Raw genomic sequence first — 13,680 nt, forward strand, 5'->3', positions numbered from 1 at the left:
GCTGAGTTGCTCTGTTTAGCATCCTTGGTTTTGACCAACATTCACAGCTATTTGTATTAGTCTGTTTATTTATTAATTTACTTATTTGTTTATTTTTAATGGAACAATTTGTACAAGAGGATCCAGATTTGATTTCTTCCCCTTTCTTTCACATCCTCTAAGCCTGTGGTAACATCCTCAGTCAGAGATTTGGGTTTAACCAGTAAAGTCTCAGAAATGGATTTCAAATCCTAAATAAATACCAAGTCTATATGGGTAATATGGGGGTGTGATAAAAGGCTCTTATTAGAGGGATGACTAAGAGGAAGTTTCAGGCTGTGGCAGGAAACTTCAAGGAGAAAACTCAAAACTCAAGTTATAAATTTGATCTTTCTTGCATTTCATGCACAGAGAGGTCTGGAGTGTTAGCCATGTGCATGTGAAATTGTATGGATTTGTAGGATTCATTTTGTTGGCATGGAACAGATTTTTTCTATTGGCCTTTTGATCTACAGAAAGCATTTATGTAGTGTAAAGATTCAAAAGGTCTAAATAATTTGAAATGTCAAAATTTGTTTGGGCTTGTTTGCTTTCTCTTCTTGTGTCTCAAATAAGTGTCCTGGGTTAATCTTTTGACTTAGCCAGCCCAGAATGTCTGGGTTTAACTTTTAGCTAAGTCACTACAAAATGCATTATTAACTTTTTTAAGTAAAGGTGAGAAACACCAAAATTATTTTGCTGTCTAGAGGTTAGAGAAAAGGGAGGTGCTAATGATGAGCACTAATTCCAAAATCTCTTGCTAAAGTAAACTGTAAGAGGAAAATAAAATGAGTGGTTTGAGAAAGAGTTTATTCTCATGGTTCTATACTGTGACAATGCTTTTTGTCCTTGTAGAAACTATGTAAAATAAACCCATTATTTTTGCCACTGGGGTGATATGGCACAAATTCAAGGTTTCAGGATCATGATGGCAAGTTTTAAATTTTCTGCTTCTATTGAGTGATTTTTTTTTAAATAAAAAATGAATAAACAAAAAATAAGGAATATAAGCTGTTAGACCATTATCAGGCATGCAGTTAGTGTCTCCAAGGAAGATATGGGGGTTTGTGTCTGACATCTCCTTCAAATTGTGGATCTGTATTGCAGGCATTTTTTTTAATAAATTGAGAAATACATGGAAAGAAATTGCAATGCTTTTCACTCAAACCTTGCTTAAAAGTCACACGAGACTGGTCTGTCCTCTTTCATGCATGCCAGAGTTACATGAATCTTTCTGTATCTAAATCTCTTCTGGGTGCTAATTCAGGACTCACAACAATAAGTGATTTTTGTGCTCAGATTTACTGAAATGCTCTTATCTCTACACTATAATGACTGTAAATGAGATGTCAGTATTTTTTGTGCTCAGGGCACTTGGGCTGATCATTAGGAATTTTTCACATTAAGAGTATTTTCAGCTGACTTGTTGCATTATTAAGTAGGACCCTTGTCATAAAAACAAGCAAATAGCTGAAAGGATGAGGTCATTCATGGTGACCTCAGACCTGTCACTGAGCAAGGATGTAACTTGTTCATTAGAATGCAAAATGAGAGGACAGAAATCAGGGTTTGGGTTTCAATTCCTCTCAACACCAAATGTGTATTTCAAATGTATTTTTCATATGCGTTGTTCACCAAACAATTCAATTTTTTCAAGTTAATTCAAGAAAAGTGCTGACATTCTCAAGTCTGTTTTACCCTTTTACCTGAAATTAGGCCAAAGATAAGTATAATTTCTTGTGTAAACACTCTGTCTACATTTCCTCCTTATTTGAGACGGGATTGGATTTTCCCTCACAGTGCTAGAGGATCTGCCCTGACAGGTGACTTTTTGCAGGTCATCTGATAACCCTGTCAGCAGAGGCAGAACTTTTGAGCTGGGGCATAATTCTCTCTCTCAGGTGACAAGTCACTGTTCAGCCTAGAGCACAGATTTAGCTGTAATTTTCCTCTTTTCCTCCCTTCTTCCTGCAGCGAGCACCTCTTGCTTTTGGTTTTGGTTTGGGTTTTTTGGGAAATACATGAGCATAATTTGCTTGTTTTAGACATTCCTGCTCGGATTGGATCACCCTAAAAGTGATAAGCGTGCTGAAAAATGCAGTGCTGGCTGCTTAAAAACAAGTCAGTACTTCCCTGTCTGAACAGATGTTCTTGCTCAATAGGCACGTGATACTTTTCTTCCTGAAACCTGGTTTTCTACAGTTATGTTTATAAGGATTTTATCTATGAGAATAGCATGGTGTGCTGTTATACTTGCATAGGTTTTTCAACCCTGTAGTGTTGTACTGAAATTCACAGTAAAATAGTTGAAATCAGTTCTTGTGGTGCTTCACAGCACTTCATAGTAGTTAAAAAGTTGTTCCTATTGTTTTTATCAATCACATTCTTCTTTTAGTTGACATTGGCTTCTATTTTCTGGTCTTTGGCACTCATGGAGTTTCTTCCCAACATCCGTCTGATTAAAATACAGCAGCCCTTCATCATCACTGTCACTTGAATAACTTTTTACTCTTAGACAAACTATTTAATAAAAACTTATACATCAAGTAGCATAAAACAAGATCTTCAAAACTCAAATGTTGACTTTTGAGAAAATGTCAAGGAAGTAACTCCTTGGTGGCACCAAGTACTGAGAAAAAAAAACAACATATAGTTTGTTTTTAAGAGTTTAAAGATATTTGAGCTAATTGCTAGATCAGAGGAAAAAGTGCTTTCTGCTCTGAGGAATCACAACCTATACTCAGCAGCATCATAAAGTAGTTTGATTAATAAAGTAGGTGTATTGTACCAAAAACAGTAAATCCCACCTCATATAGTCTGTATTAAATGCATTTAATTAGTCTGTATCAGAGCAATGACTTTCTTATTTCTTAAAATCTTCTGAACAGCCTTAGAGTTGAATAGCATATAAAACTGGTGTACCTACATTTCTGTATTTGCTGTGTATACCAGTCCCCTGATGACTGGATGAATATAACTGTCCTATACGTGTATGTATGTGTATTATTTCTATACATATATACATATACACACACACACACACACACACACACAGAGCTGTCTTATAACACATAACTTTCCCATTGTGGGTCAGCTTTGAAAATTTAGTTAATAACAATATATTAGAACAATGCGTGTTCATTGTGTTCTCTGGTTTAATGTAGTTTTAAAAAAACCTCAAATATAAAAGTAAGCAAACCATGCAGGCACAAATGAACTCAAATACAGCAACCCTGAAAACTGATTATGATGCAGAAAATTAAATTTCACAATTTCTTACTAGGTTAAATGATACTTATACATTTTTTACTGGATTCAAATGGATATAGCTGATAACAATGTACAGCTTGTTTGCATGCCATGGCATAAAAGGAAATCACTTCAAAATCATTGAACTGATGCAGTTAATTGCAATAAATTATTTGAAAGAATCACTCTTATTCCCTTCATTTTCATTTAAGCTTTAAAAAAGACATTAACAGTTATATTCACTTCTAGGTATGTCCACAACAGGGGTGAGTTTGCAGTAATTTAAACTAATTAATTTCTAAGCCAATTTAGATGCATCACTAATCAAATTCTGTGAGACCAGCTTGATACCAATGTGTGCAATAATACAGAATTCTGCTTACCCTACCTTAAGTTTATTAAGTATTCAGAAAACCACTGGGAATAAAAACCAGTAAAAGCTTGTTTTCTTGCTAACAGCAGCAGCAAACAAAGAAAGTATATTTCCAGACTGTGATTTCTTATACAGAAATCACACTTTGAAATGTCAATACCCCAGCCAAGTGTTGCCTTTTGAAAGTTAGCAGCAGTGAACAGCTTAAAAGAAAATCCTTGCCATAATGTTGAAAAGAGTGATGCAACATTAATACCTAGCTAACTTAAATGCTACATGATCAGATTACTCAGAGATAACTGGCTTGCTTAAGTCCCCTCTAGGCTCACAGGTTGGTTTCTGGGATTCAGGGATTCAGAGGGGGAGGATCCTAATTATTCTTTAGTCCAACCTCCTGTGACTAGAGCTATACAATTTCAACTTGCAATTTCTCAATCAAATTTGTGACAAGCTCCTCCTAAAATGACTGACAGGAAAATTTGCTTTACCATCAGTATGCCACCATGAAAGGATGAGACATTGGCAGCAGAGACTCAGGAAGGACAAAATGTAGTTCTTCTTAACAAACTGTGAAGGAAGGCACATCACACAGTACTTGCTTCAGTAAAGATCAGGAGATTGTTACTTATATAGGGGCTTGTTTCTGCCCACACATCTGCCTTGATGTATCTCCAGGTTTGATAGGGTTTAAGCCTCCTGGATGCTCAGATATTAACTATTCCTTCTGTAACTGAGGGGACAGCATATAAACAAGAGTGTATTAATATGGGCAGCACCAGTGGTTACTACTCTTACATGATAATTTCAAGAAATAGCACCTACAGTGACATGCCCAAACACAGTGGGATGTGTGGGCTCCACTATGGCACACTGACTTCTGGCATGTTAAAAGAGCTACTGATAAGGTCTGGAAATTTGGTTTCATATTCATCGTTTGGGTGAGAATCCAAAGCCAATTTAGAAATGTAATCAAGACACAGGTTTTTGAGTTATGAGCACCAGGAACTTGCAAGGTGCACTTGTAGACAAAGTCTTTACATTCTACCTTTACTCAGTAGGCAAAAGAATAAGTGGTGAATTCTTCAGAGCATGCTCAATTTCAAAACTTCTAAATACACCTTCTAACTACAGTGACTAGATACTTGCAGACTGTTCAACCCCCTGTGTTTCTGAAAATCTTGGGTTTGGTTCTTGTACTGTGTTTTTACATAAAGATCTGTTTACATAGATGTGTCTGTATTTGGTTAGCACCACTACACATTTTTTTTTAAATGCACATTTTGTTTTATTAACATTATTGCCAAGGGGAAAATATGTAAATTCTGAAGCTCGAGAGTGTTGCAGTAACACATAACAAAGTATTATATCAAAGTGCCAGTGAAGTTGCTTACTGGAAAATATATAGGAAAAGAATCTGATTTCATTAAGCTGAATATTATTACATTTATTTATTGTTACACATTCTTGATCTAAGCGGGATAAACTACCATATTTCACAAGGTTTTCCTTGTTTTCCATAAATTCCTTTTACAATATTAAAGGACTGATATTCAAAAAGCTTGTTAATTTCTTACCATGATGATTTTATGACATGTAAGTTCTGAAACATAAAGTACTTTTAAGTACCCTATTTTTATCTAAAATTATAAGATTTTGTGTTTTCAATTACTGCTCCAGTATGGGGGGAAATAAAGTCTTGGCCAAGTGCAGAAAGCATTTGAATGGTTTTCTAGTCTTAGTTTAAGCAACAGATCAAGCAGTGTTTCCCCAATTTTCTCAGAAAAAGGTGCTGTAGCTGTGAAAAAATTGTAAATAATTCACATGCTGACTAAAAAAGACCACTCTGCTGCACTGTTTTTCTTTTTTCTTTTCCTTCATCATGTTTCATTGCATGTAGAGGTTGATATCCTGTATCAGAGACCTTCTACCATGACTGTACTGAAGCATTTGAATCTTCAAATCTATAGGAGAGACTCTGTCCTGAACAGACTCACATCCGTATCCTTGAAGTTCTTGGTGGTGTTTTTCCAGACACTTTGTTTTTAGCCAAAGGTTAGGGGCAAGGCCAAAACTGTTTCTCTTCTCATTTCTCTCAGCCTGACTGAATTTCAGCAGGTATATATGATACCTGATTGCACATATCTATAAATAGAGCCAAGTGCTAATTGCTTGACACCAGTAAAGTTCACAAGTTTTGGGAGTTAAATATTGTAAGCCATCAGCAATCCACTCTGAGTAATAACTTTCAGTTAATGTGAAATCTTTTTTCCAGAGATTCAGTTGTTTATAGACTCCTGACTTTTGGGCCACAAGAGTTGAATCACTTAAGTTGTGTGCTGCTAATGTACTGGTCATTTTTATAGAGAGAGAAGTTCAGCAGCAGCTGTGTAGTACAAGAAGTGGGTCTCCTAGGAAGCTGACATGCCCTGGATTTTGTCTGTGCATCCATAATTTGTGATAATATCCTAGTGATAAATTGCATTTAGCAGACACCTTTGGCTGCCTCACCTGTTCTCTGCACAATAATTCAGCTTCCCTGGGATAACAATTAAGCTTCTGACTGGCATCAGCAGCTTCCAGCAGAAGAAATTAAAAGGAGAAAAAATCTGCTGGAGAAATATTCACCTGTCATCCACTGGGTATGCACATGCAGATTTTCCAACTCAATTCATTTGAAATGCAGGGTGAGCCATATTTAGTCTCACCTTCAGGAGATCCTTCACTGTATCCAGCTGGGAAGCTGGAGGCACATTACTTGCAAACAAAAATGTCCAAACTTATGAAAAGGTCACCAGCAATGGCTTTAAACCTCCGAGTACATGGGATATTAAGTCTGTGGTGGTATTGTGTGCCATAAAAATAGTTTAAATACATTGTATAAATTTTTGCAGGATTTTAGTTTTTTTGATTTTGCCTGTTTCCTAAGCCAGTGAAGCTTAGGCTTTCATCAAATAAGGTATCAGTTTGGCGGTGAGGGAGGTCTGGAAAAAGCATGGCCTTGGCAGAATTCCTGATGGTGTGGTATCTAGACTTCAGTAGTTCTCATTTGGGATAATGACATCCATAACTCACTGTGGTATTATTCCCTGGGGCAATTTAAAACTTCTTGTAAAAATCTTTGCTTCAGTTTTGTAATAGTAAATCTCTACATCCTGAGAAACCATCTGCTTAGTTTTTTATTAAGATAATGCATGCTCCGTTTTCATACCAATTTTTTGCATGTAAAAATAACAATACAGGATCTGAAACCCTACTTTCAAGTATTCCCCCCAAATCTCAAAAACATAAGGAAATATGTGTATGGTTTGAGTCCAACAAGCCAAATCGAGCACTGCCCCTCTAAACCCAGAGGCTGCAGTACTGAAGCTTAGGTCTGCTGAGACCTAAGTATGTGTGGTTTTTGTGGGGCAGTTGTGTGAAGTACAAGGGCACCACTGTTAACACAGCCTTTCAACAGACAGTAAATCAGAAGACTGAGGTCCATCTGTGCAGCATGGAAGAATTCCTGGTTTTTACCCTCATACTTAGTTGTGTGTGAGTGAGAATCATTGACTCATAGAATGGTTTGGGTTGAAAGTGATCTTAAAGATCATCTCGTTCCAATCCCTGTGCCATGGGCAGGGACACCACCCACTAGACCAGGTTACTCAGGCTCCCATCCAACCCAGCCTTGAGCACTTCCAGGGGTGGCACATCCATACGTTCTCTAGGCAACCTCCAGTGCCTCACCATCCTTGGAGTCAATTCTGCTTAGCATCTAATTTAACCCTGCCCTCTTTCAGTTTAAAACCACTGCCCTTTTCCTGTCACTATCTGCTCATATAAAAAATCCCCCTCCCTCCTTCATAAGATACTGGAAGGCCACAGTGAGGCCTTTTGGAGCCTTCTCCAGGCTAAACATCCCCAGCTCTCTGAGCCTGCCTTCACAGGAGAGGTGCTTCAACCAACTGATCATCTCCACGGCCCTCCCCTGGACTCACTCCAACAGGTCCACATCTTTCTTTTGCTGAGAAAGTTGTGTCATTTCTTGCCCCTTTCAAACTGTGGGGTTTGTGCTTTTTCTCAGAAGAAACACTATTATGTTACTTGAATTTGTGCCTTCATTTATTCTTGTGAATCAAGTTTATATAGGACTACCAAGTTAGAAAGATATTGCTGATGTGTCGCATCACCTGAACTGTTCAAAGCACTGCACGAATTTGATCCTTTCACAAATAGTAATCTGCGTTGGGGCTCTCCTGAGCACCCGTTCACTCAGTTAAAAATTTGTGTTTGCATGCTGATGTTTATTCCCGAGGGCTCATCTCCCCTAGTGAGCATGTTTAAACAACTGAAGTACAATGAAACATTCAAATTCAAGCCTTTATTATTATGCAATCTGGGATTATTTTTTTATCATTAGACTTCCTTCTGAACTGGGTGGTTGACACTCCCTGTTCCAAATTCCTGTCTCATGAGCTAGTTGTTTGGAAATACTGGCCAGGAAGACAAAACCCGTAGCTTCTTCTTTTTTATTTTTTTTTTTTTAATCTGGAGAAAGTGGTTTTTTTTCACTAGGTATTTGGGATTAAACTGTAACCTGAAGGCAATACACAGAAATAGGGTAAAGATCAAAAGGAAAAGGAGAGCATAACTTGGAGGACTGATGTACTGGAAATAGTGAGCCTGATTCAAAGTGGTCTGGCTGTCTGAGGATTCTTGTGCATGACTTAACTAGTTTCTGGATTAAACCTTGCATATGCCCTAGGAAAGGAATGTGTACCTGCTTCAGCAGCATGTGCTCTCTGGAAAAAAACGTGGAAACTAGTCTATGTTGTGTCAAACTGAGGTTCTTTTACTATTCAGAACAAGAGATTTCTGATTAACTCCATATCTAAACAATTTTAATGATTCACGAGACTACTTTGACTTGACTCTCCAGTCAGATCAGTTTCTGTACAGAACTTCACTCCTTGATCTACGTCCAAGAACATATTTATCAGGGAATTTATACAGCCCTTTAAATTCACTTCCTTGTGTGAATTAAACCAGCTTTCATACTTTGCAAGTTCCCTGTGTGTGAAGTGACGATTGCTCCAAATTTTTTACATGTCCTGTGGTCCTGTCGTGCTCTTCCTTGGGGTCCTCCTGCCGCAGGAGAGCTGGAGGGATGAGTGCAGGGGAACGCACTGCAATGGATGTGCTCTCCCTGCACTAACTGAATGCTCAGGCTCTCCTTGCTGGACACGGAGAGCGCCAGCCTTTCGATAATTTTCTCGGGGAGGACTCGTTTTGTTTTTCGGGCAGCTTAGCATTCAAAACACCGTGGCCACTTGAAGAGCCGCAGATGCTTCAGGTTGCCCCGAACAGGCTGCCAGGTACTTGAAGGCTCATGAAGAAGAGTTGCTGCCCCAAAAGGCTTTCATTGCCGTGCCTCAGCGGCTCGGAGCGCCCAGCCATCCCCAAGGCTTTCATGGCCATGCCTCAGCGGCTCTGAGGGCCCAGCCAGCTCCAAGGCTTTCACTGCCATGCCCCAGCAGCTAGGAGGGCCCGGCCAGCTCCAAGGCTTTCCTTGCTGTTCCTCAGCGGCTCGGCCAGCTCCGGCATTGGGAGCAGCTGCCTCCGAGAGTGGCGGCGGTGGCCCCGGTATTGTTTTTGTGTCGTTTCTGCAGAGGAGCGGCAGGAGCTTACATCATTTCCAGTAATGAAGTGCCTGGGGTTCTTTTATGACTTGCACACTCTGCTTCTCTGGAGCTGTACAGTATGTGCTGCGTGACTCCAGGAAACCAAGGATTTGTTTTGACTTGCTAAAAGAACGTTTTGCTATTTCTCTTTACAATTTCACCATGTGACTTGTCAGTTCTCTCCCCCTCTTAAGAATAACTTCAGATTTAATTAGCTGAGTGCAAACATCTTTCATGGCGGTGTGGATTATACTCCTCATTGAGTACATTTACCAACAGAATGAAAGACAACTTAATCAGGCAATTCTGTATTTGTACTGCTGTGTCCAGAGAACATGGTAGCTGTCAATAGACAGCTGCTATTGACTTTCTTTCTGGTGCAAGATGCCCAGTGATGGGGGGACCTGTCTTGTAAAGGCTTGGTCTTTCGTTCTGATGCTGTCTCTCCTACCTAAGACGCCTTTTCAAGTGTGCTTCATTATCATTTCCCTCTCTGCTGTGTAAGAAAAATGATACTTATGTGCCATGCTGGGATGTACTGAAGGTGCTGGCATGTCTCCAGAAGTTCCCCAGTACCCCTCCTAGCATATTTTAAATGGTACAATTTATACTTTGCTGAATTGCAAAGTGGCATTGCTCATGAACCTCCATTTGACAAGTTTGGCAGCAACTTCCCAAAGTGTTACCTGGACATATGCATGTGTGTGTGTGCTTTGAAATCCTCTGTGCTGAATTTCAGTTTGCATTTCCACAACTCAGAGAACATTCTCCTGACCATGAACTACCTGGAATATTTCTGGGGTATCCTGACTCCACAATTCTCCATGAGTCCTGGATTACATGACTGTGCTGCAGCAACAGCAGCTGGTTTACCTGCATGTGCTGTCACAACAAATGCTTTTTGACAGAACCAAAACCAGTGACAAACAGCAAAACATTTATAATCTCCTTTGTAAAACTGTCATCCCTTCTGTTAGTTCCAGGTATTGACCTTGTCATGAGCACTTTATAAAACACCTTTAACTCTATTAACTATTCACTTCCCCAGAGTTAAAATTTGACAAGTCCATTTTTAGACATCTCTCAGAGATGCCGTTGTTTCAGTTTGATTCTTCAGAAGTGAATCATAGTTTCAAAACCCTCACTACCTGAAACACTCTTTTTTTCCATTAGTATTCAACATGTTTAACATGGGTTCAGACATGTTATTAGAAACTTATACTAGAGTCCTTTAAAAAAATCCTGTGTGATTTCATGCCCTGGAAACACCTTTCACACTGTAACTATTCCTACAGCTATGGGGAGATATGAGGCATATGGATGTGAGCTAGTCAAATTAATACCATAATGGCTTCTGGCTCGACAAGCAGGTACAGTGCAAACAGAGAGCAGAACAGCTGTAGCAGAGTTACCTTTTATGTGGGTGGCATAGACGTCTGCCAGTTAAAATGATCTGATGAATCATTTCTTGCCATATGATTACTGTTAATAAGAATTTATGTTAACAAGTTTGTGTCTGAACTTTGCACAGGTTCATGCCTGCATTTTATTTTGTTAAAAAATAGAGCATATCATGGTTGTTTTTTGTTCTTAATGGGCTTTCTTTCCTCCCTTGAAAGCATTCCAGGACTTCAATAATGCAGAGCTGCCAACTAACCCTTAAAGGAAGATGTTGTAATCTCCATGTAGTGCTTTCTCTATGTAGTTCTGTATATACAGAACAATAGTTTTTTAACCTGGTCACCTCAAGCTAAACTTATAACTCCACATAGCAGCACTTACAAAGGGAGTGTGGCCTTCAAAATATGAACTTTTATTAAAGTGTTTGTTATTGCATACTTTTATACTTACACTTTACCACTGACTGTCATGTTTTAGCCATTGACTACATTACAGTGACTCCCTGTGTGTAAAATCAAGCAAATTTTTTTTCCAGAACTGATGTTATATTTATGGTGAGAAATTAGGCATGGCAAAATGTTATTTTAAGTATGTCCTCAATAACTTACAAAGCATTTCAAAGTATTTGAGAAGTCTGTGCAACAAGTGAGACATTTTATAGAAAGAAATACTCAAGTCCAAGCATGGTGAGTGTTAACAAACTTTGATAAAGGATGATTTGAGAATCTCTCTCTCATCAGAAAATTGTGGTTTGAAATTCTGCATATAGTGAGACAGAAAACAATTGCAATAAAACTGCTTGAAATACAGTTTAGCTGGAATAAGTGGTTGGAGACATCATCCTTGTGAATCTTGTTTGGGAGCCATAAGCAGAACAAACGTTTTGGTGGAAGGTCTTGTTCCCCTTAGAACAGTTAGTAGAAAATATATTGAGGAAAACAATCCTAAAAAGACTAAGGAGGAACTTAGCAAATAGATACCTTCTTTCCCAATTTGCCCTAGTAGCAATTCTTCCACTCACATAGGAGGAATGGAAGACACTGATAAGCAGGGCATTACTATTGGCACTTAGATGGACTTTTGGGGGCTCTTTGGCTAACAGCCTCCTCCTCACTCACCTCTGCTCTGTCCATGCTTATTGATGCTTTGAGATCACGTTTGCACCCATCTTCCACATTTTTTCAGCATCAACAAGAACTCTGCTATGTTTTTTCCAGTGTCATCCTGCATTACCACCTACAAGAAGACGCCGCCTCCAGTCCCACCGAGAACCACCACCAAACCCTTTATTTCCATCACAGCCCAGAGCAGCACGGAGTCTGCCCAAGATGCCTACATGGATGGGCATGGACAGAGGGGAGATATCATCAGCCAGTCTGGACTTAGCAACTCCACGGAAAGCCTGGACAGTATGAAGGCACTGACAGCTGCTATTGAAGCTGCCAATGCGCAGATCCACGGCCCTGCAAGCCAACATGTGGGGAACAATACTGCCACTGTCACCACCACCACAACCATTGCCACTGTTGCAGTAGAAGATAGGAAGAAAGACCATTTCAAGAAAAACAGATGCTTATCTATTGGAATACAGGTACAGTATTACAGTATTATAAAGCATATGCATTATATGCTTGCCATTGTTTTGGATTCCTACATCTGTTTTACTGCTCATTATACAATGTTTTGTATATTTTTCTTCCTGTCCTGACAGGTACCTATGTAGAACTTGCACCAGCATAATCATTCTGCATGGTACTAATGATGTTTTCCTAATTTATCATAAATACATCAGATGCAAGCATTTGTTTGAGTCTCTGTGCTACTTGTTATTCAGCTCTGTTAAATTACACACATGAGCACTAATCTATGAATCATAACACAGTGGGGGTCAGAAAGGCATGAATTAAATCATTGAAAGGGAATGTGTAAAACAATGATTTACATTACACTACCACCAAAAAAATATTTTCATCCAGCCTCACTGAATTAATTGTTGCTGCTTATTCATGCATTTCATAATGACTGGTAGCCACTTGAATGAGGCAGCATTGTTCCTATCTCAGCCTCAGGAACAGAAGATAAGTTCCTTCTGATTTGCCCTTGTTAAAGAAAATTACATTTTGTTACCTCTAATGGAATGAAAGAAGAAAACTAACCCTGCTAAAGTTCATTCATGTTTACAGAAGGGACAAGAGTAAATAAATTAGTCTGGTGTAATCAGCTTTCTTAATTTATCTTTTCCACCCCCTACTCCCCCCCACCAAAGAAAAAAAAAAAGATGTGCATAGGACTCCCAACTATCTGTTTACAGAATTAGCTTTTGTAAGAAAGTGCTTGAACTTAAAATCAACTGAGAATCAACACAAGTTTTGACAGGAGATGAATCTTGAGCAAATAGAATAGCAATCCACAGCTTATCAGCCTTCACAGGAAGACAGAAATATTTTTTTCTTGCAGAAGGTGGTTGTAAGCACAGCACTCTGTGCCTGGACAGGCTTATCTGATTAGCAAAGTCTAAGAATTTACCATGAAATCTCTACATCACCCTGATGAGATAGATGAGAGGTGCTGTGCTGAAGTATGCCATCCCAGGGGTAGCTGCTGGAGAAGCTGTGACTTTTCTCTCAATTCGTCTTGGAAGGGCAATTATAACTGTTGCCTGTGGGTTCAGTTCACTGCCTTTGTTGTAGACTTTTACTGCTTCGCAGCTGTTTGTTTTGGGTATTTTCTGAAAGAAGGGCTGATGTTCAGGGTTAAACACAGGAGAAAGATCGATGTGGGACAGGGATAGAGAAAAGCTCCTCTGTTATGTATTCTCATTCCCAGACAAGCCTAAGATGCCATTATATTATTGTAATCCCTTATTTCACCAATCAAAGAAACCAAGACTTCTTAGCAAAGACCCTGCAAAGCAATGGGTACAAGGAAATAATTTCCATGTTTGCAGAAGCCAAAATGATCAATGGTAATGTGAAT

The 13,680-nt window shown here is 39.0% G+C and overlaps 1 protein-coding gene across 7 annotated transcripts in view; it reads left to right on the top strand.

Moving 5' to 3' along the window:
* The window catches only part of DLGAP1 (DLG associated protein 1), a 401,400-nt gene that overhangs the window by 358,759 nt on the left and 28,961 nt on the right, over positions 1 to 13,680 (top strand). For all 7 annotated transcript variants that reach the window (XM_071417710.1, XM_071417688.1, XM_071417726.1 and 4 more), the window contains one exon: positions 11,922 to 12,295. In XM_071417710.1, coding sequence (XP_071273811.1) covers positions 11,922 to 12,295 — 374 coding nt within the window. The remainder of the gene's footprint in view (positions 1 to 11,921; positions 12,296 to 13,680) is intronic.

The sequence above is a fragment of the Agelaius tricolor genome, unplaced genomic scaffold, assembly GCF_023055355.1.
Source record: "Agelaius tricolor isolate 1412-34295 unplaced genomic scaffold, bAgeTri1.0.p SCAF_2, whole genome shotgun sequence".
NCBI lineage: Eukaryota > Metazoa > Chordata > Aves > Passeriformes > Icteridae > Agelaius > Agelaius tricolor.